This window comes from Tasmannia lanceolata, unplaced genomic scaffold, assembly GCF_043159265.1.
Source record: "Tasmannia lanceolata isolate RefF3 unplaced genomic scaffold, GAP_Taslan_0.1 ptg000002l, whole genome shotgun sequence".
Lineage (NCBI taxonomy): Eukaryota > Viridiplantae > Streptophyta > Magnoliopsida > Canellales > Winteraceae > Tasmannia > Tasmannia lanceolata.
This window is the reverse complement of record NW_027518679.1, coordinates 57,753,195-57,772,729: the sequence shown is the minus strand read 5'-3', so window position 1 is coordinate 57,772,729 and position 19,535 is coordinate 57,753,195. Positions and strand designations below refer to the sequence as shown.

At 37.7% G+C, this 19,535-nt stretch overlaps 1 protein-coding gene across 3 annotated transcripts; it reads right to left on the bottom strand.

Annotated features, from left to right (window-relative positions):
* Nucleotides 1-692: 692 nt before the first annotated feature.
* On the bottom strand, nt 693-19,355 carry LOC143881121 (putative DUF21 domain-containing protein At3g13070, chloroplastic). Of its 3 annotated transcripts, XR_013251868.1 has the most exons (15): nt 18,326-19,354; nt 17,054-17,151; nt 16,853-16,946; nt 14,704-14,786; nt 14,423-14,521; nt 13,407-13,488; nt 12,247-12,386; nt 12,081-12,159; nt 11,642-11,705; nt 11,051-11,142; nt 10,137-10,202; nt 9,626-9,742; nt 5,130-5,309; nt 1,313-1,793; nt 693-1,231 (listed from the first exon to the last, which is right to left on the bottom strand). XR_013251868.1 is itself a non-coding variant. In XM_077384126.1 (14 exons), the coding sequence occupies exons 1-14, from the start codon at nt 19,067-19,069 to the stop codon at nt 1,539-1,541; spliced, it is 2,193 nt and encodes a 730-aa protein (XP_077240241.1). In that variant the 5' UTR covers nt 19,070-19,355; the 3' UTR covers nt 693-1,538. The 3 variants fall into 3 exon arrangements, 2 of the variants coding, with proteins under 2 accessions (XP_077240241.1, XP_077240237.1); XM_077384126.1 differs by having other exon boundaries at nt 693-1,793; nt 14,423-14,526; nt 14,709-14,786; nt 18,326-19,355; XM_077384122.1 differs by having other exon boundaries at nt 693-1,793.
* Nucleotides 19,356-19,535: the final 180 nt, after the last annotated feature.

Genomic DNA, 19,535 nt, shown 5'->3' with positions numbered 1-19,535 from the left:
GTTTATCCTCACTGGAAAGAAGTAAGGACAGAATGTGGTTTCATTATCCTCATTAGTAGTGAAAAAAACAACGAAACTAATTGAAAAAAGGATGCAAAATCTGTTAATTTTCGCTCTCCTTTCCATCTAGGAGACGCGACCAAACAGAAAGAATGATCTGGTGACCCATATAAAAACAAGTTGATAACAATCCACCCCTTTTTCAGGCAGAACCAAGAAGAAAAACTGTTCTTGAGCAACCTGAAAATACACTTTGCGCCGGGGAAATTGGTCTTTGATCCGAGCTTAATAACCTGCTTTGATCCCTTCGCCCTTGGAACTTTGGATTTTAAATACCGATTGTGAGTCCAAAAGTGATTATTGGACTCAAAATTAAATGTAAATTTGAGTCCAATAATCAGTTTTGGATTCACAATCGGTTCTCAAAATCCAAAACAATCAGGACCTAGAGACTTTAAGAAGATTTTTACGGGAATACGTAGGTTTTTTTTTGGCATAATTTCCAACAGCACTCTATTTTCGCTGAGTTTAACCTGCTTTGATCCCTTCTCCCTTGGAATTTGGATTTTGAGAACTGATTGTGAGTCCAAAACTGATTATTGGACAGTATATGTTTTTTCAAGGCTGCTATCCTTCCTAGCCACTCTTTTGGCTCCACTTCTGCATTGTAAACAGGATCAAATCCGTTGATCTTAATGACAAAGAACCATCAAGATCACCTTGATCAGATGATCCTAGGTCCTTGATTCATCAAGCTTCGGCAAGGGTTCTGTCAAGAAATACTAAACAGTTGATTTACTTGGTCCATCTTACGGTTCTGGATTGGATCAAGACCATGTGGCTTGCCTCGTGACCTTCTACAAGATCAACCGTCTTAATTTCTTATACAATGTCCCCACTGTGAGACCCAAAAATTTGAATGTTACCATTGATGGGGAAAATGGCTCTCTGCCTAGTTGACTCTTACACCCTACTAATCTCTGACTTTATTTCCCGCCACAAGTAACAAAATTTTGAAAGGGCAAAACCCTTTCATCAACTGTCTCTGAATCTTTAAAGCAATGCACCCAAATCCATGCTAAAATGATAACTGGAGCCATCCATCCTCCTCAAGAAATCGCCAGGTCTTCTGAAATCCATCAGACCCGGAAAAAGTTGATGGCCGCTACACCCTTGCCGTCGTCCTCCAGATTTCTGAACCCTCCACTTTTATGTGCAATATCATCAGGGCCTGTTCTACAAACAATACCCCAAAAAGAGTCCAATTTTTTTGTTCTACAAACAATGCCCCAAAAGAATCCATTTTTCTTACCTCCAAATGGGTCAAAATGGTGCCGTCGCCAATATTCACATCTTTCAGTTCTTGTTCAAGGCCTGCGCTCTATGCTACTGCTCGGTCTGACTGCCAATGGTGACTTTATCAAACACTGCTGAATCTGATGTTTTTTTTTTCTTTTGTTTTTTTTTTCTATTTTTTCATTTTCTTTTTTGTTTGAGTAGTAAGAATGGGAAGATCTGAGGTTGTTGTAAGTTTGTGACTATTGTTTATTGTCACCATCACGATCATCGACAAGTTGGGGAATCACATGACTATCAGAAAATTCATCATCGGATCTCTCCTGCAATGGGGTTTCGTAATAGTCGGACCTATCAGATTCCTCATCGTCTCTCATTTTTCTTTTCATGATTCTAGGAACAACACGTTTTACTGCCTTGGTCTCCAATTTCATGTCAACCTGGTTTATCCGTTCAAATCGAACTGCACTCACCTTTCTCGCATTCCCAGCCAATATCTGCACATCATAAAATCTAGTCAGAAGCACTTAACTGCATAGTAAAGGATCTCACACTAATATTGTAAGGAGATGAAATGTATCATAACAGTAACAACCATCCGAAGATAGATGTTATGACCGTGTGCATGCATACATAAAAATAAGAGTAAGACCGCAACGAAAGAAGGTACTAGTTATTAGTTTTTCCTATTTTTATTTATAAAAGAAAGTCTCTTTTCTAGTAGAAGAAATGTGAATTAAGAATTGTAAACTAAGATTGTAGAAATTCACATTTCTTCTCCATGCGCGTGCGCACTCACAGGCTGGAAAGTGGAGGCTCCTAATGTCTTATGAACAAATGATGTTTGATCTTGTTTGAGATTCTCCTAATGTTTTATAAACAAGAATTTAGAAGTCAAAGATGGGAATTCATGAACAGGGCAGTTATTAAATAGTTAGAATGCGGATCAACTTGTGATTTTGTGGCCATTTTGATGCAGTTGGCCTTGCACGAGGAATTTAAATTACCGGGGACTTGGCAATATACAAGATTGAAAACTACATTAAAAGATTTTCAGTATCGATTGTGGTGAAGAGGGTAGCAGATAATTCTCTGCGGACTTACAAAGGCATTTATGGGCCGACTCAGAAAGCAGAGAGATGATCCTTGTGGGCAAAGTTGGATGAGGTTAAGAGTGGGCTCATCCATGGTGTATAGGAGTAGATTTTAATGAGATCGGAATGGTAGAGGAATGGGAGGGCTGTAGTAGAAACAGTCAGTACTTGATGCATTTCTCTGATTTCATTAGCAGAAATGAGTTGATCGATCTTCCATTGAATGAGGCCCAATTCACATGGCCGAGAAACTTGAGTCATAGTAGATCGATCGATTTCTCATCTGTTGGCTGTCTCCTTTGCAAGTATGCATTGGCACATAGCAAATCTAATCATTTGCCCACTTCTTTTAGATCCTAGACTAGAGTAGTGGGGTCATTCACCTCTCCGATTTGAACTAGCATGGTTGGAAGTTCCCAAGATGGAGAAGTAGGGAAGTTGGTGGCAGGTCAGATCAGCCTTAGGCCCAGCTGATGTGGTGATTGGAAAAAAAAAACTCCATCGTGCAAAAAGGAAGCTAAAGGATTGACATCAAGATAGATAGAAAATGGGGGCTGAAAGGAAGGAATGGTTGATTTTTGTGAAACAATCAATTACTCCAAAAGCTTAAGCTGTTGGAGATGACGTTATTCAATCTTTTATACTTTAACAGTTCCCCTCACCCGTGGCCCCTCTTTTTTGGGTTGGCATACACGTGGCACATGTGGCCCCTCTTTTGGGTTGGCCATTACATGTGGATTTTATATTTATTTATTTTTTAATGATACATATTTTGGTTTTTAATATCAAGGAGTTTTGAACTCAGGACCTTTGCTCTGATACCATGTGAAACAACAAATTACTCCAAAAGCTTAAGCTGTTGGAGATGACATTGTTTAATCTTTTATGCTATAACAATTTCCAAAATTAATCATACCTCTAGGGCAGATGAGGAGGGGCTAGCCAGCTCGGAGGAGGTAGAAAAGATGAGCTCACATGCAAGAGAATAGTGTGGAGGCAAATCTTAAGAGTGAGATAGCTCAAGGGAGATAAAAAATATGGGATAGCTAGTGCTAGAAGGTTCGTATAGCAAAAAAATTTATTTTTATTTTTCAAAAAAAAGAAGGTTCGGTAATCGTAAATGTGCACTGCGGGTGGATGAAGCGATCATGGAGGAGAAGGAAATGATTGTGAGGGAGATTGTGGAGTTCATTAAGAGTCCATACTTATCGGAAGGCGCAGTCGACCCTATACTTGAAGGGGTGGAGTTTAGCTTACAGGAGAATGGAGAGAAAGCCACCCTAGAAAAACAAGAGGTAAGATCGGGGCTCTTTTCACTTGGGAGAGACTGAGCGCCGGGTCTAGATGGCTTCTGTCGAGCTTTCTTTCAGACACATTGAGATTATGTAAAATATGATTTAGCTAAGTTTTCAAGGAATTCTACGATGGCTTGGAGCTAGACAAAGGGACCGGAGCTACATTCATTCCCTTGCTTCCCAAAGTCAATATAGCAGACTTCCGCCCTATTAGCTTAGTCAAATGTCTAGGTGTTAGCTAAAGTATTAGCAGAGCAGCTAAAGAGGATTCTTCCGAAAATCATTTCGAACAATCAGTTAGCTTTCATACAAGAGAGACAAATCCTGGGTTGTGCATTTGAAAGCCAGAATCTTGTTTTAATTTGGAAAACTATGCAGTCATTTCGGTCCTTCTAGAGATATAAGTCCATTGCTCCAAGCAACAATGCATGGCTGAACAGATTAGCTGAAAAAAGACTAGCTTTAATAATCTTTGTAAGATCTCTAAACTCCAATGGCATTTGCAACTTCATTCAGTTCGACTTATAGGCATCAAAATTCAGCACTACAATGTGCATCGCTTTACAATCCCCATGTTTTACATTAAATCCTTATAAAATAGTGCCCATCCGTTCACCCAAAAATGTGTCAATATTCTGGATTGCAGTCCTGCCAATCAGTATTTGGTACCTCAATGTGCTAAACAAACCTAAATCACAACAAGGTTTTAAATTTCCCCGAAATGACCGAAATGTTCCTATTTCCATCTCCACCGAAACAAAATCTACATGATTTTCTTCCACGTCATTATTTCCCCTAAATTTTGACTGAAATTTCTGAAATTCCCAAGATTTACATTTCATTTCATTTCATTATGTAGAGAATGATATTTGGTAGGCAACATCATTGAATTGCACATCAAAGTAATCGTATCTTATGCATGGGATGTCATATCGGCATCAGACCAATAACACCTCGTAATTCTATGCGGTACTGACAAAGTTGGGGCCTTTAGAGGGGAGACTGGTCAATTTTTTTTTGAATGGGGAGACTAGTCAGTGTGCTTTCTTATTCTTCATTACATTGTACTTCTTTATTGACTTTATTGTTTCAGACATATGCGACAACGCATGTCACTAAGTATTTGATGTGATTAAGCCATTATGGATTGCTTTCCTGCTTATGTAATGGTTTCTACATATGTATTTGTGCCTATTCTAGCATTTCCCAAAGTTTCATCTTAGAATATTCTCATTTGCGTATGTTTCCATACGCTTCAGTGATTTTACAAGATTTTCACCGAAATTTCTACCGAAAGCAAAATGTTTCCGTTTCCATGCCGACCGAAACTGAAACTTAAAACCTTGAATCACAGATCACCATAAAGCATACCAACAACAGCCACAATGCTATGTAATAAGTATCTTCCAAAATCCATGGCTAAGTATAAGATAATAAAACATACCTCAAGTTTAAAATTCAGATGCCTTTCCTTCTGAACCTGCTGATCAGATTCTGTGTCAGTATACTCTCTAGTCTCTTCCCAGTTTGCCCTTTCAAGTACCACCTTGATACTCTCACCAGTCCTTGGAATATATCCAAAAGACTCACAGATAAAACCGGAAACTGTTTCATACTGATGACCCTGCAATACATGTCAAAAAATGAATGAAAATATGAACCTTAGATGATGGACAACTCTATGATCATTTCCACCACTTTTCCCTCTATTTTTTACATTGGCGTAATTGAAACTTATGTAGTGATACAGATTGATTACAAACAAGCACAACTAATATCTCCATTCAAACTATATATATATATATGTGTGTGTGTGTGTGTGGGGGGGGGGGGGGAATGTTATCAGCACTACTGTATTTTGATGAGGGCGGCACTCCTCACTTTATTAAAAGTACGGTATGGCCTGCACCATAGGATGATCCAAACCGTCCATTAGATGGGCCATAGCCTTAATAGGTTGTGCCCCAAAAATCCTTTCCATAGGTTGAGCCTAACCCTCCGATCTGAATTTTAGAGAGTTGATCCTAACCCTCTATAGATTGAGGGTTAGGATCAACCTATGGAAATGATTTTTGGGACACAACCTATTTAGGCTGTGGCCCATCTAATGGACGGTTTGGATCATCCTATGGTGCGGGCCATACTGTACTTCTAATAAAGTGAGGAGTGCCCTCATCAAAATACAGTAGTGCTGATAACATTTCCCTATATATATATATATATATATATATATATATATATATATATATATATCGGAAAAGTGTTGCTACTCGGTATCTACTCGGTCGGGTTAAATACAGTGGGGGCCCACATTGTTTGGGTGATCCAAACCATTCATTTGAAAGCCCCTTATCTAGATAGGGTGTCCACAAAAAATCAGATCCATAAGATCATCCTAACCCATCCAACAGTGGAGGGAAAATGGGAAAAAATAGACGGACACAGTTTGTCCACAAATCTGCCCATTTTTCCCTCCACTGTTGGATGGGTTAGGATCATCCTATGGGTCTGGTTTTTTGTGGACACCCTATCTGGGTAAGGGGCTTTCAAATGAATGGTTTGGATCACCCAAACAATGTGGGCCCCCACTTTATTTAACTCAACCGAGTAGATAAGCTTAGCCACAAGACCGAGTAGCAACACTTTTCCGTATATATATATAAGAGGAAAGTGTTCCTGCGCAGGGAGCTCCCAGCGCTTAAGTGGCTTATAAAGCCTCCCATTGATCACTTTTTGTGGACCCGCAAAGGTGGACCCGCTATACGAACTAATGGGAGGCTTTTTAAGCCACTTCAGGGCAGGAACGCTTCTCTCTCTCTCTCTCTCTCTCTCTCTCTCTCTCTCTCTCTATATATATATATATATATATATATATATATATACACACACTATGAGAATAGAGTTCCTAAGGTGTCACCTCATATAGCTTATATAAGGTGGCGCTTAAAAACATAAGGGGCCCACTTTGTTTGGATGATCCAAAGCATTCATTTGATAGGCCCTAACATAGATAGGGTGTGCCCAAAAAATTAACTTCATAGGATCATCCTAACCCTTCCATTTGTGGAGGTTGAAAAGGATGGGTATAAACCTCCATAAATCTGCCCATTTTTAACCTCCATAAATGGAAGGGCTATGGACCTGATTTTTTGTAGGCACCATATCCATCTAAGGGCCTTTCAAATGAGTGGTTTGGATCACCCCAAAAATGTGGGCCCCTTATGTTTTGTGAGCGCCACCTCATATAAGCTATATGAGGTGACACCTTAGGAACTCTATTCTCATATACTATATAGTAGAAGAGAAAAGAAGAGAATTTTTTTAATTTTTTTAAAATTCTATGAGAATTACACATCACTTTTTTTTACTTTTTTTAACAAATGCACCCATTCAACCCACATATTTTCAATCCTACCCCCTCCTTTATGCTTTTTAACAAAGGCACCCATTAAAGCACATAATTTCAATCTTACCCCCCTCCTTTATGCTTTTTTAATAAAAAATCTATAGGGTGATCTTAACCATCCGATTGAAGAGGAATTATGGAAACCTCTATAGATTGGAGGGCTAGGATCAGCCTATGGAAATGAGTTTTGGGGCACAACTAGACCTGGCAAAACCGACCCATGCCCGCGGGTCGACCCGGCCCACCCGCAAATTTGCGGGCACGGGTCTGGGTTTTAGTGACCCGCCAAAATTTGACCCGCGGGCAACCCAACCCGCAAAAACATGGGTTGGGCCGGGTAAACCCGCGGGTACCCGCATTTTTAAAGTAATTTTTAAGAATTTATTGGAGAATGTTATCCGCACTTGGGAAATCATCAGATGGAAATGATTTTTGGAGTATAACCTATTTTGGCTATGGCCCATCTAATGGACGGTTTGGATCATCCGATGGTGTGGGCCATACCATACTTTTAATAAAGTGAGAGTGCCCTCAGTAGTGTTGATAACATTTCATTTTTTTTTTTAATAGGTGGTAATACTATGTGCAAAGATGCGCACAGAGGCGAAGGTTTCTAGCAAAAGCTAGCAAAAGCAAAAAGTAAAAAAAAGTAATCATTACAAAAAGAAAAGTAAAATAACTGAGTTATAAAGTTTTAAATGAAAATTTACGGATAAATGGTTATAAAGTTATAAAATTACGAGAAAAATACGAAAAACATGTATAGAGTTATTACAATTACGGGAAAAACTAGGGTGCGGTCAAATCACGTCAAATCAGGAGAATTACAATCCCATATTATATTTGCGGGTGACCCGCGGGTTGACCCGGCCCACCCGCGGGCCGCCCGGGTCACCAAATTTCTGACCCGCAAAAATGCGGGTCACCAAAATTCTGACCCGTGTGACCCGCACCCGCACCACCCGCGGGTTGACCCGGCCCGACCCACCCGTTTGCCACGTCTAGGCACAACCTATTTATGTTCCATCACATGGACAGTTTAGATCAACCTATGATGTGGTCTATACAATTCTTTGTCAGCCCGTGCATCGCACGGGGTTTTTTGCTAGTATATATATATATATATATATATATATATATATATATATGAGGAATGGGTTCCTGCTAACGTTAATGTAAAACAAGGTGGGCCCACATTATTCGGGGGATCCAAAGCATTCATTTGGAAGGCCCTTTCATGGATAGGGTGTCCACAAAAAATCAACTCCATTGGATCATATTAGGGTGTCCATTTGTGAGGTGAAAAAATGGGCAGATTAGTGGACAAATAGTATCTGTCCACTTTCACCCCCACAAATGGACATACTATGATGATCCAATGAAGCTGATTTTTGGTACACACCCCATCCATGATGGGGCCTTTCAAATGAATGCTTAGGATCAGCCCAACAATGTGGCCCACCCTAGTTTTACGCTAACGTTAGCAACTAAGCTAGCTGCTAACGTTAGCAGGAACCCTTTCCTCTCTCTCTCTCTCTCTCTCTCTCTCTCTCTCTCTCTCTCTCTCTATATATATATATATATATATATATATATATATATATATATCAGAAGAGAAAAGAAGAGAATTTTTTGAAAATTCTATGAGAATTACACATCACTTTTTTTGACTTTTTTTAACAAATGCACCCATTCAACTCACATATTTTCAATCCTACCCCCTCCTTTATGCTTTTAACAAAGGCACCCATTAAAGCCATATAATTTCAATCTTACCCCCCTCCTTTATGGTTTTTTAATAAAAAATCTATATGGTGATCTTAACCATCCGATTTAAGAGGAATTATGGAAACCTCTATAGATTGGAGGGCTAGGATTAGCCTATGGAAATGATTTTTGGGGCACAACCTATTTATGTTGTGTTCCATCACATGGACGGTTTGGATCAACCTATTCCGTACAGTTCTTTGTCGGCCCGTGCATCACACGGGGTTTTTTACTAGTATATATATATGAGGAAAAGGATTGGACGCTCGAGTGTACCTAACCTTAGGTACGCTCGAGTGCCAAATCACATGGGTCCCACATTTTTTTTGGTCATCTAAACCATTCATTTGCAAGGTCCCATCATAGATAAGGTGTGTACCAAAAATCAGCACCATTGAATCATCCTAACCCCTCCAAAACTGGAGGGCAAAAATGGGCAGATTTGTGGACAAACAGTGTCTGTCCATTTTGACCTCCACAAATGGATGGGTTAGGATGATCCTATGGAGCTGATTTTTGGTACACACCCTATCTATGATGGGGCCTTGCAAATGAATGGTTTAGATGACCCAAAAAAAGGTGGGACCCATGTGATTTGGCACTCGAGCGTACCTAAGGTTAGGTACACTCGAGCGTACAATCCTTTTCCTCTATATATATATAGATATATAGGGATTTGCTAGGGATCATCGCAGAAGGCATTCCGCGGAACGGCTATTGCGTGAGAGAGCAACCACCTCATGAATAAGGACAAAAAAATTACATACCTCCGGCATTTTGACATTTAGATCTTCTGAGAGCTGATCAATTGATGTGTTGGCATCCACATCAAATATTCCATCAGCTCGCATTACAACATAGCCAGTTTTTTTCTGGATCTCCTCCTGTTATATAGCAGAACTGAATAAGAAAATACTAATAATAGTAAAAAAAACTGAGAAGTCAATGTCAAGCAAACATGTTTCTGAAAGGGGTAACAATGTGCTTCCTAATCCAAAACCCACTAATATGTTATACTTATAACTACCTATAATTGGGAAAATGCCTACGACTTAAAAAACAGATGGATTGTACATGTATAGTTTGCAGACTGGGAAGTGAGAAACTGCAAGGCTAGTGTTGTATTATAGCTTCAAAATTCAGTAGGAACACGTTAAAAGACAATAACTAAGCATCTCAAGGCTAAGCCAAATGAAATAACTAAGCATCAATGAAGTTGTGATTTCAAAAATAAGGCATAAAAGCTTGTAAAGCACAAGGACGGGAATAAGTACTTACTTTTGAATCATTTTCATCAAAAATTTCGCCTACGATTTCTTCAACAACATCTTCCAAAGTCACTATCTGTTGAACAAAATTTTGTAAAATATAAGTAAACATCATGGGTTCGAAGAAGAGAAAGTATATCCATTTAACTTGAAGAAGAGAAAGCTTACATATTATGTCACATATCAAAGAAAAAAAACAAATAATTTGAGTAGGGCCAAAGACCGGAAAATATTTTTCACTTTTTTGGTAAGCTGGTTTAAATTCTCAGAAAACTTGGGCTGTGAAGAGTTTTGTGAATCCGGGTTGAAGTTTAAATTACAACTACAGTTTGGGAATCTAGGCTAGGAGTTTGAGTAGTTTCAGAATTGTTTTTTCAAGAAATTCTAGGTCTTTTCTATTATAGGGACTATTTATAAGTACAGTAGCACGATGAAACGAACCTTCACATTCTTACCTTCGCTATTAAAGTAGCTCAATAGTTTCAGAACTAGCATTTTATTTTCAAAGCATTAATCCTCAGATGTTTGATTGCTGCTTTCTTTCCTGGAGATTCTATCTATTTATTGATCGTGGAGATTTTTGGCTTCCATAACCAGATCAAGTTCTAGTTGTTGATTATTGCAACTTAGAGTTCTCACTCTTTAGAGACTGTTTTTTACCATCCAGGAATACAAGATTTCTGATTCTATAGGATTTCCATGTGTAACTACTATTGGATTTTTTTTTCCATGTGTAACTATATCTAGAAGGAATTGCACAAGCTATTGGATTTCCATGTGTAACTACTTGATGCAAATGTTAAATTAAGTAATAAATTAATGAATAAATAGAAAGAAAACATCTTATGCTAAAATGTATGAAGGATGAACAGCTTTGTTTCTAAGCCATCAGAATAGAAGAACATGTCAAGGATGTAAACATACTCCCACGGTCCCACCATATTCATTTAAAACAACTGCCATGTGAACCTTCCTGATGCGAAACTCTCTCAGCAGATTCCAGACTGACATTGAATCTGTAAGAACATCAAAATGCCATTCTTAATTAAAAATAGAGATGAACATATGCAAACATGAAACCATTAAAAAAAAACACAAGCAAATATGAACTTTAGGGCACATAGAAACCATTTTGTTCTTTCTTTTAAAATTCTGAAAAGACAAATATTTTTCACTTTTCTATTTCCTTCAGGTTCTTTAAAGATGGATCTTAGATAAAAGTGCAATAATAATGTAGGCCTCTTTCTTTTAAAATTCTGAAAACCCGAAAAATATTTTTCACATTTTTTTTTTTTGCGTTCTTTAAAAATGGGATTTAAATAAAAGTGCAATGTGTATGGCAGAGTAAGGATCTGTCATTATTTGGTGTTTATAATGATAGAAACTGATAATTTTGGCATTTTAGAGGCATGGCATTCCTAACCTGAGAAATAAGCAAAATCCACTAACACAGGTTAGGAGACACTGCAGCAAATGAATTTCCCAAGCACTGTCCAATATTCAAATAAGAATTACCAGGCACAAAGTAAGCAGGCTTGTGTGCAATTGATCCCACAGCAGAACTTTCTAGTTGCTCAACCTTCAAAAGCAGAAAGATCATATTTCCCCATGCGATGGAGAGAATAGTATACACTCCTAAACATAGCACAAGTAAGATGTCCTTCTACGAGCATGTTGAATATAAGTCAAAACATGGTTTTAAATTTCAGCCGAAATACCAAAATTTCGGATTTCGGTTGGGACCAGCACCGAAACCACCTAAATCTGAAATTTCGGCCAGAATCCAAAATTTTGGCTAAAATTTCAGGAAAATGTTATTTTTTATTTTTTTCAATTTCGGCCAATAACGAAATTTGCATTTTTTTTACCGAATTTCGGCCAAAATTTCAGTTTCGGCTATGTCCAAAACTGAAACCGAAATTTTAAACCTTGGTCAAAACTGAATGAAACTAACCTTTTCAACATAATCCAGCATATCCATTGCATAGGCAATACCAACAATATTGTCAACACGCTGCTCAAAAACAGGCACCCTACAAATATATTCATACATCTCTTAGCTGGAACTCATGATAAGTATGCATATCAAATGATTCCGTGTTTTTAGATGTTTGGCATACCTCGAATATTGATGAGTCACCCATAAGTTTTGGAAATCAATAAGTGTTGCACTAGCATCAATTGCAACTACATCTACCAAGGGTGTCATCACCTCCCTGACATGTGTATCTTTTATCTCTAACACATTTTCGATCATATCCTACAGGAAAAGTTTTGATTGAGAGAACTGTTTCTATCTCCATGAAAGATATTGCGAATAATTTTTTAGAGCCTCATAAAGAGTATCACATATTATAAACAAGAGGCATACCATTGATAAAAGTATAAAGAAGAAAAAAAGATACGAGCCACAGTAACTTTAATTCAAACCGCTTGACTAGACCTCATATAAAATGCAATATTGAGTATTGACAAGTTCGAAAAAAATAAGCAGGTTGGCTTCTTAAACAACTGAGTGCCAACTGAGTTCAAACCACTTGACTAGACCTCATATAAAATGCAAAAAATAAGCAGGTTTGCATCTTAAACCCCTCGCTTCCCGCTTTCGCTTCCCAAATCGCTTCCCACTCCGGTAACTATGGTTAAACTATTATGAACGGCTTTCTTGCTTATGTGAAGGTTTAAGTGTATATTTGCGCTTATGGTATATTGCGCTTATTCCATCATTTGCATATGTTTAACCACTCGCTTCCCAAATCTCTAGCTTTTCCTTAAGTTTCATCTTAAAATTCCATCATTTGCATATGTTTCCATACGTTTCCGTGATTTTACAGGATCTCCAGCAAAATTTTCATCTGAAACCGAAACGTTTCCGTTTCCATGCCGACTGAAACCGAAATTTAAAACCTTGGATATACACACATCTTGATTCCATGATGAAGCCTTCATCCTAGAATCCTAGTAACGTATATCAAAAAGCGACATATCAAGAGTTATAAAAAGGATCTGGCAAGAAAAAACAAAAGAAACTCTTCAAAGCCAATGGAAACTGTTTTGCAACTCAATATTTCATAATCGGTCCAATAGAATCGTCTCACTTCCATTCAAAAAAGAATTGTCTCACTTCCAAAGATTTTGAGTATCATAGAAAAGGTGATTTGACAATTTAGTCAAATCAACAATTTGGGATTGACAACCTACAATTGGAATAAATTAACAACATGGAGAGGATAATATACAATTAGAAAACAATTTGAGTAGCATTCCTTATTATTATCACCTGTTCTTCCTCTTCTATTGCTCCACTCAACTCTGCGCCTCGCAACATCAACTTCAACTCATCTTCAGTAACATATGGTTCACTACATTAACAACCATTGTGTGTGAGAATCCAAAAATAGTAAAATTGGTCTATCATTACAAAGAAAAAGATCTATGGATGAGAATTTTAGAATGCCATTCCACTTATTTAGTAGTAAAGATAAATTTTATATCGAGGAAGGCATTTCATGTATTCTTATTTACAATAGTATCACTATTACAATAGTAAGGGGGAATGATAAATTCGCCGCTTTTCTTTACATGGGACAGCCAGCTCCAGTGTACGTGGCAATCAGGTCCATTGAATCCTTCCTACATGAAGTACATCAGCCCTTCTGCTGTCATAGATACACTGCTGCTGGCTGTCCCAGGTAAAAAAAGGGACGGATATATCACTTACCTATATAAGCCTAAAATTGGAGAACTAGAGCAATAGTTGCAAAAGCAGATAACAAATATAAATTTCTTTTAAGGGTAACCTAGTCATGGAGAATGAAAATTTTCACTATGGCATATCCCTCTATACATAGCTAGCAAATATACATTACTACTAAAGCTCTTTTATGGCATAACAAAGAGAAAGAACAAAATGCCAGTGTAGAAATAATAGAAATGTCCCACGTGACCAACCCCAAAAGCCCATAAACATAACCATATGCATCATCTGATAAACCCCCATGCAAATGATATTCTACCATTTTTTGGCAGCTCCATCTAATACTACCATGATGATCAAGAGAGATATTCTTACTTATAGGCAGATTTTCTTCCAGATTGTCAAATGGGAATTTGGATTATAATTCACTCAACTTATTCAAATTTTGTGATATAGACATATAGTTGATTTCTTTAAATGGTCCATTCCAAAATTTTCCTTTCCAAACAATATATAAAGAATATCCTCTTCAAAATTAGTACGCATCAACAATTTTATGATAAGGGTAGGCAAAAATATGAGAAGTGGGTGAAGCTTACCTTCTACCTTTCAGACCTAGCATCTTCAGCATCCCCATTGACAAAAAAGTGACAACTCTTCCTACAGGATACAAGATCAAGGAAAGCCATGCTACTGGCCTGACCTAGTAGCATTGGACACAATACTACTGTCAAACGGATATTTAAATTAACAATGTCTAGTAGAAATCAGTGCAAGTATGCATCTACATGAATCAAAACTTTATCGACTACTATATGAACAAAAAAAGTTAAATATTAGATAGATTGATCTTACTTCCTTTCCAAGAAAAATGTTTCACCTTACCACAACCCTCGCAACCTCTGTGGCATTATGAACAGCTATACTTTTTGGAGTAATTTCCGTGAGGAGCAAAACAGCAACCTAATATTTAGAAGATAGCAGGTTAGTTCACCCTCCCAATGAAAATGTCAAATGCCATACAAAATCCCATAATGAATCTCATAACTCAGAATGACGAAAAATCGTGTAGCTTTGTACCATGAAATCTAGAGATCCTTCCAAAAGGGCTATGAAACGATTATGAAGTCTAAACTCTAAAATCAAAGGTGGAACAGGTGTATAACATCCCTTCTATGAATCAATTTCGAAGAGTTTGGTCTTAAAAGCTTTAAATTGTAACCGCATAGAACTTGGCTTTAGGCAAATAGTAGGTTCATCCGTTCATGTGTACAATTGGTCAATGTGTACATTGAAACCCAAAACATTTTATGTATAGAAGTGGTTGACATGACCTAGGTCAGTTTGGTGTAATTAAGCAAGAGAACTAGCACAAAAGTAAAGCCAAGTGTTTAGCCATGTTCATCAAGAGGTGTCACTTGGCATACAGCTTGTCTGAGTAATATAGAGAGGAATGATCACACACAATCTGGATGCACTGTATTACCATTCTTCCTAGCCCTATTATAGACACCGGGAGAAGTTGAAGCTGCATATATTGGCCTAGAAGAGCCCAAAATGGAATCTACATATAGACGTTCTTGTGAATCAAATACTAGTTCAAAATAATAATGACTTCTGAAATGGCAACTTAAAGCACCTCAAACTGGAAGAAAAGAAAACACTATAAACCGATAACAGGGTCATGACAAAGAGAAAATGCAGAAATGCATTATGAATCCTCCTTGGCAATAGAGAAATCAATATTGTGACAATATTCTGTGTAAATGATTTGGAAAGATTTCTCATCAAACTGATACATACGCATTTCATACTAAAATACAATTGGAAATAGTATGAAAGATCAAATAAAATATTCCGGGGCCGACGAAAGGGAACCCAGAAGAGAAGGAAAGTGTTAAGAGGAATAGCAGCTAGTTTCACAAGATCTTTGAGCTCAATGATAGGATCAACCTTAACAATTATCTATATCCATCAAGAGGCTAACAGCACAGTGGATTTGCTTTTCAGTAAGGGCCCGTTTGGATGCCGAGAAGATTTTGATTTGGATTTCTCACATTTGCAACCCTTTTTACTTTGTGAATTGGAAACGGATCAAATTCTTGGATTTCCAATTCAGCGACCAACAGTGGAAAAAATCAGATTTCCAAATATGCTGTGAAAATAAGTGATTGGAAATCCACAGATCTGGCAGTTTCCTTCACCCTCTTTGCTCCTCAACCTCTCCCCCCAGTAGGAAGTACCCCCTTCCCTCTTTGTCTTCCTCAACATGAGCTTGCGGATCTATTCGTTTTGTATTCAAAACTCAATTCCAAATCCAAATACAAAATAGGAGGTATCCAAACAGGCCCTGAGGAATTCTCAATGCTCTTTTTGGATTTCTGGTGGGATGACCAGTGATGATTGACCACTCCAACTCTCCCTTTAGGTGTAACAGGTCATGTCTTTCTTCTTTGAATGTTCTCCATCTCTTCTAACTTCCAATTAAAAGGAGGGAGGGAGGGAGGGATATTCCAGAAGCCTATGTATTCAACTACAAGAGAGTACAATATTCAGTCACGACACACTTAGCATGCAATTAGCTGATACAGTAGATAACATAATTTTCATATGAGAGAGAGGGAGGGAGGGATATTCCAGAAGCCTATGCATTCAACTACAAGAGAGTACAATATTCAGTCACGACACTCTTAGCATGCAATTAGATGATATGGTAGAAAACATAATTTTCATGTATAGGTAACGATAGAAGCTAACTTGAAAACCATTCAAAAAAAAAAAAAAACTAACTTGAAAAATTAAGAACAATCAACAACTAAAATCTGTGATGTGATGTTGGGACCATGGATTCAAATTTCGGTTTCGGTAATTTTTTTTACTTTTTTTTGGTCATTTTGGCCGAAAATTTTAAAAATTAGGCTGAAATTATCCAATTTCGTCTGAAATCTATGCCAAAAACTGAAATTTTGAAATTTCGGTCCCAACTGAAATCCGGAATTTCATTCCTTAAAACCATGGTTGGGACATACCGTCATAACCCCTGTTGCTGCACTAACACCAGCTTCGCCAAAAACTGCTGTTGCTGCTTCCGTGACAAGTGCAGTTGCACCAATATTGACCACACTGAGTAGATATCATAAGAGCATAAAAATGAGAAAGAATATTAAGCTTTAAGACGAGAATTAAGCAAATCCTGGAATAAGAAAGATAAAAGAAATTAAAAGCAATACGTTGTTCCAATAAGAATAGTTGTCAGGAATCGAGTAACATCACTATGAAGCATTCTGAAGACACCATTCTCAGGCTCTTTTTCAGCTAACTCACGAACCTGATAAAAAACAATATACATGAAGGTTAAATAACCAATGCCATTATATTCCTATCAGATCATCTGTTCAGTATACACAAAGAAACCAAAAGTACTACTTGAGTATTTGGAAAATCATATGAGTTTTGACTTGACAAGTTATGATAAAACATGTCCTTCCACTGTCTCCATTGCAACATAGATAATCAGTAAGGATCAAATCAAGCTTTTCCAAGGCCAATGATATATTTTATTTCCAATAACCGACGATCAGGAAAGATACTTAGAAGGCATTATTTCATATTTATTTGAATAAGTTATAACAGAGTAGCGCGATGCAAGCAAAGCATATTCAGCATGATCCATCGAAAAAAGGTCCTTCCTGTGGCTGGTTTTGGCCATTCCATAGTAATTACTCAAACGAAAATGGTAATTACTCTATATGAGGACCATGGTCATGGTTTTAAATTTCCTAGAATGACCCATCCCCACTGAAACGAATTCTACATGAATTCCTAAAGTTCATTCTGTTGATAACAGAACTGATTAAAGACAGAGAATCAATCCAAATCAACAGTTTGAGGGCTAAAGTTGGAAAGGAAAAAAATTTGAAAGCTCATGTTCTTAACATATTTTTTCATAGCTAAGATAAGATTGAACCTCCTACCTCAGGGTTGAAGAACATTATCCTTACCAATTGAGCTAAAGGCTCAACCCCTCTCATGTTCTTAACATGTCAGGTCAATAACAGTTTGAGGGCTGAAGTTGGAAAGGAAAAAAATTCGAAAGCTCGTGTTCTTAACAATTTTTTTCGTAGCTAAGCTGGGATTGAACCTCCTACCTCAGGGTTGAAGAACATTATCCTTACCAATTGAGCTAAAGGCTCAACCCCTCTCATGTTCTTAACATGTCAGGTCAGTATTTTTTTTGGGTAGGTAGGCAGGTCAAATTTCATCATTACATTATTGCTCTTTCTCCTCAATATGGACTCTTGCATTTTAATACATGCATGTTATGTTCCAGTGTTCATACACTTCTTACAATTTCGTTTTTTTCTTTTTTTCAGTTTGTATGGAAAGATAGCAAATTAATAAATTAATAAATAAACTACAGATGGTATCAAAATTCAGTAATCAGAATATTTCAGGCCTAAGAACAAAAAAGAAAAGTATTTTTCTCAGTGTAAAATATGTACCTTCCATGGCCACAGCGTCGTGATTGATGTCTCTGCCATTGAAAAAAATGCGGACAGACTCAGCAATGCAGCTAAAATCAACCCTTGTTCTTTAAAAAGACGTAAAACCTGCAACAATTTGGGCACAGCGCCCTTAAAATACAATTCGCTCCGCTCCAAAACCCTAAATCCAGCACTGGCTACTCCTTCCGCCGCCAAAACCCTCTGACACCCAATCACAAACACACCACATAGCATTGCCATAAGCACAAACCCTCCCTTTGCCAAAACCCTAAAAACCCTAATTTTGGATTCAAAATTCCAGTCTTCCAAAACCCTAATTTTGGATTGTAAATTCCAGTCCTCCGTACTTCCACGCCCGTTCTGTTCGATCGACGCCTTCAATCCAAACCTTCCATTAACATTCTCAGAATCCCCAATTCTCGACTTGCATAAGAAATTCAAAACCCTAAAAACCCTAATTTTGGATTGAAAATCCCAGTCCTCCGTACTTCCACGAGCGTTCTCTTTGATCGAAGCCTTCAATCCAACTCTTCGATTAAAGATCTCAAAATCACGAATTTTCGATTTGCAGAAGAAATTTCTGGAACTGTACGGTCCTTTTCTGATCGAAATTCGAGAGGTATAACGCAAATTTTTGGGTGAAATCTTTAAGGGTAGATTGCAGTCGATGAAAAACGGTAATTTTCCGCTGGAGAGGAATTGAGATCGACTGAGGAGTGCAGGTTCCAAAGCTAAATCCATGGTTAGAAAAGATTTTGGGAATGGAGAGAGATTTTATTTTAGGGTTTAGGGGAAACCCTAAAAAATGCAGAGAACCATTTGCTCGTTCGGTGGGTGAGAAGTGATGCTGCTCATCTTCTCGGTGAAGGCTGAGGATTTTCTATTTACACCCCATTTTTCCAGCGTTCGCCCCCTTTTGTTTGTCTTTTCTTGGAAATGGAATTCTTTCAAGAAAAGACAAATAAGCGGGTGGAAATGCGGTCAGTTTTTGGAAAATACAACATAAAAGAGTGTGGCAGTGACGGAAAGGGAATGGAAATAACATTTCCCCTCCAAATTGAAGTTAGGCAAACCAATATTTGTACCTATCTTTCATAAGATTTAGATATAGGGAAATGACGGTGAAGCCCGCTTTCCTTTCCCGGGGCCACCCCTTGCAGTGTAGAAAGAGTAGTAAAAAATAAGGTTTAAAATTTCGGTTTCGGTA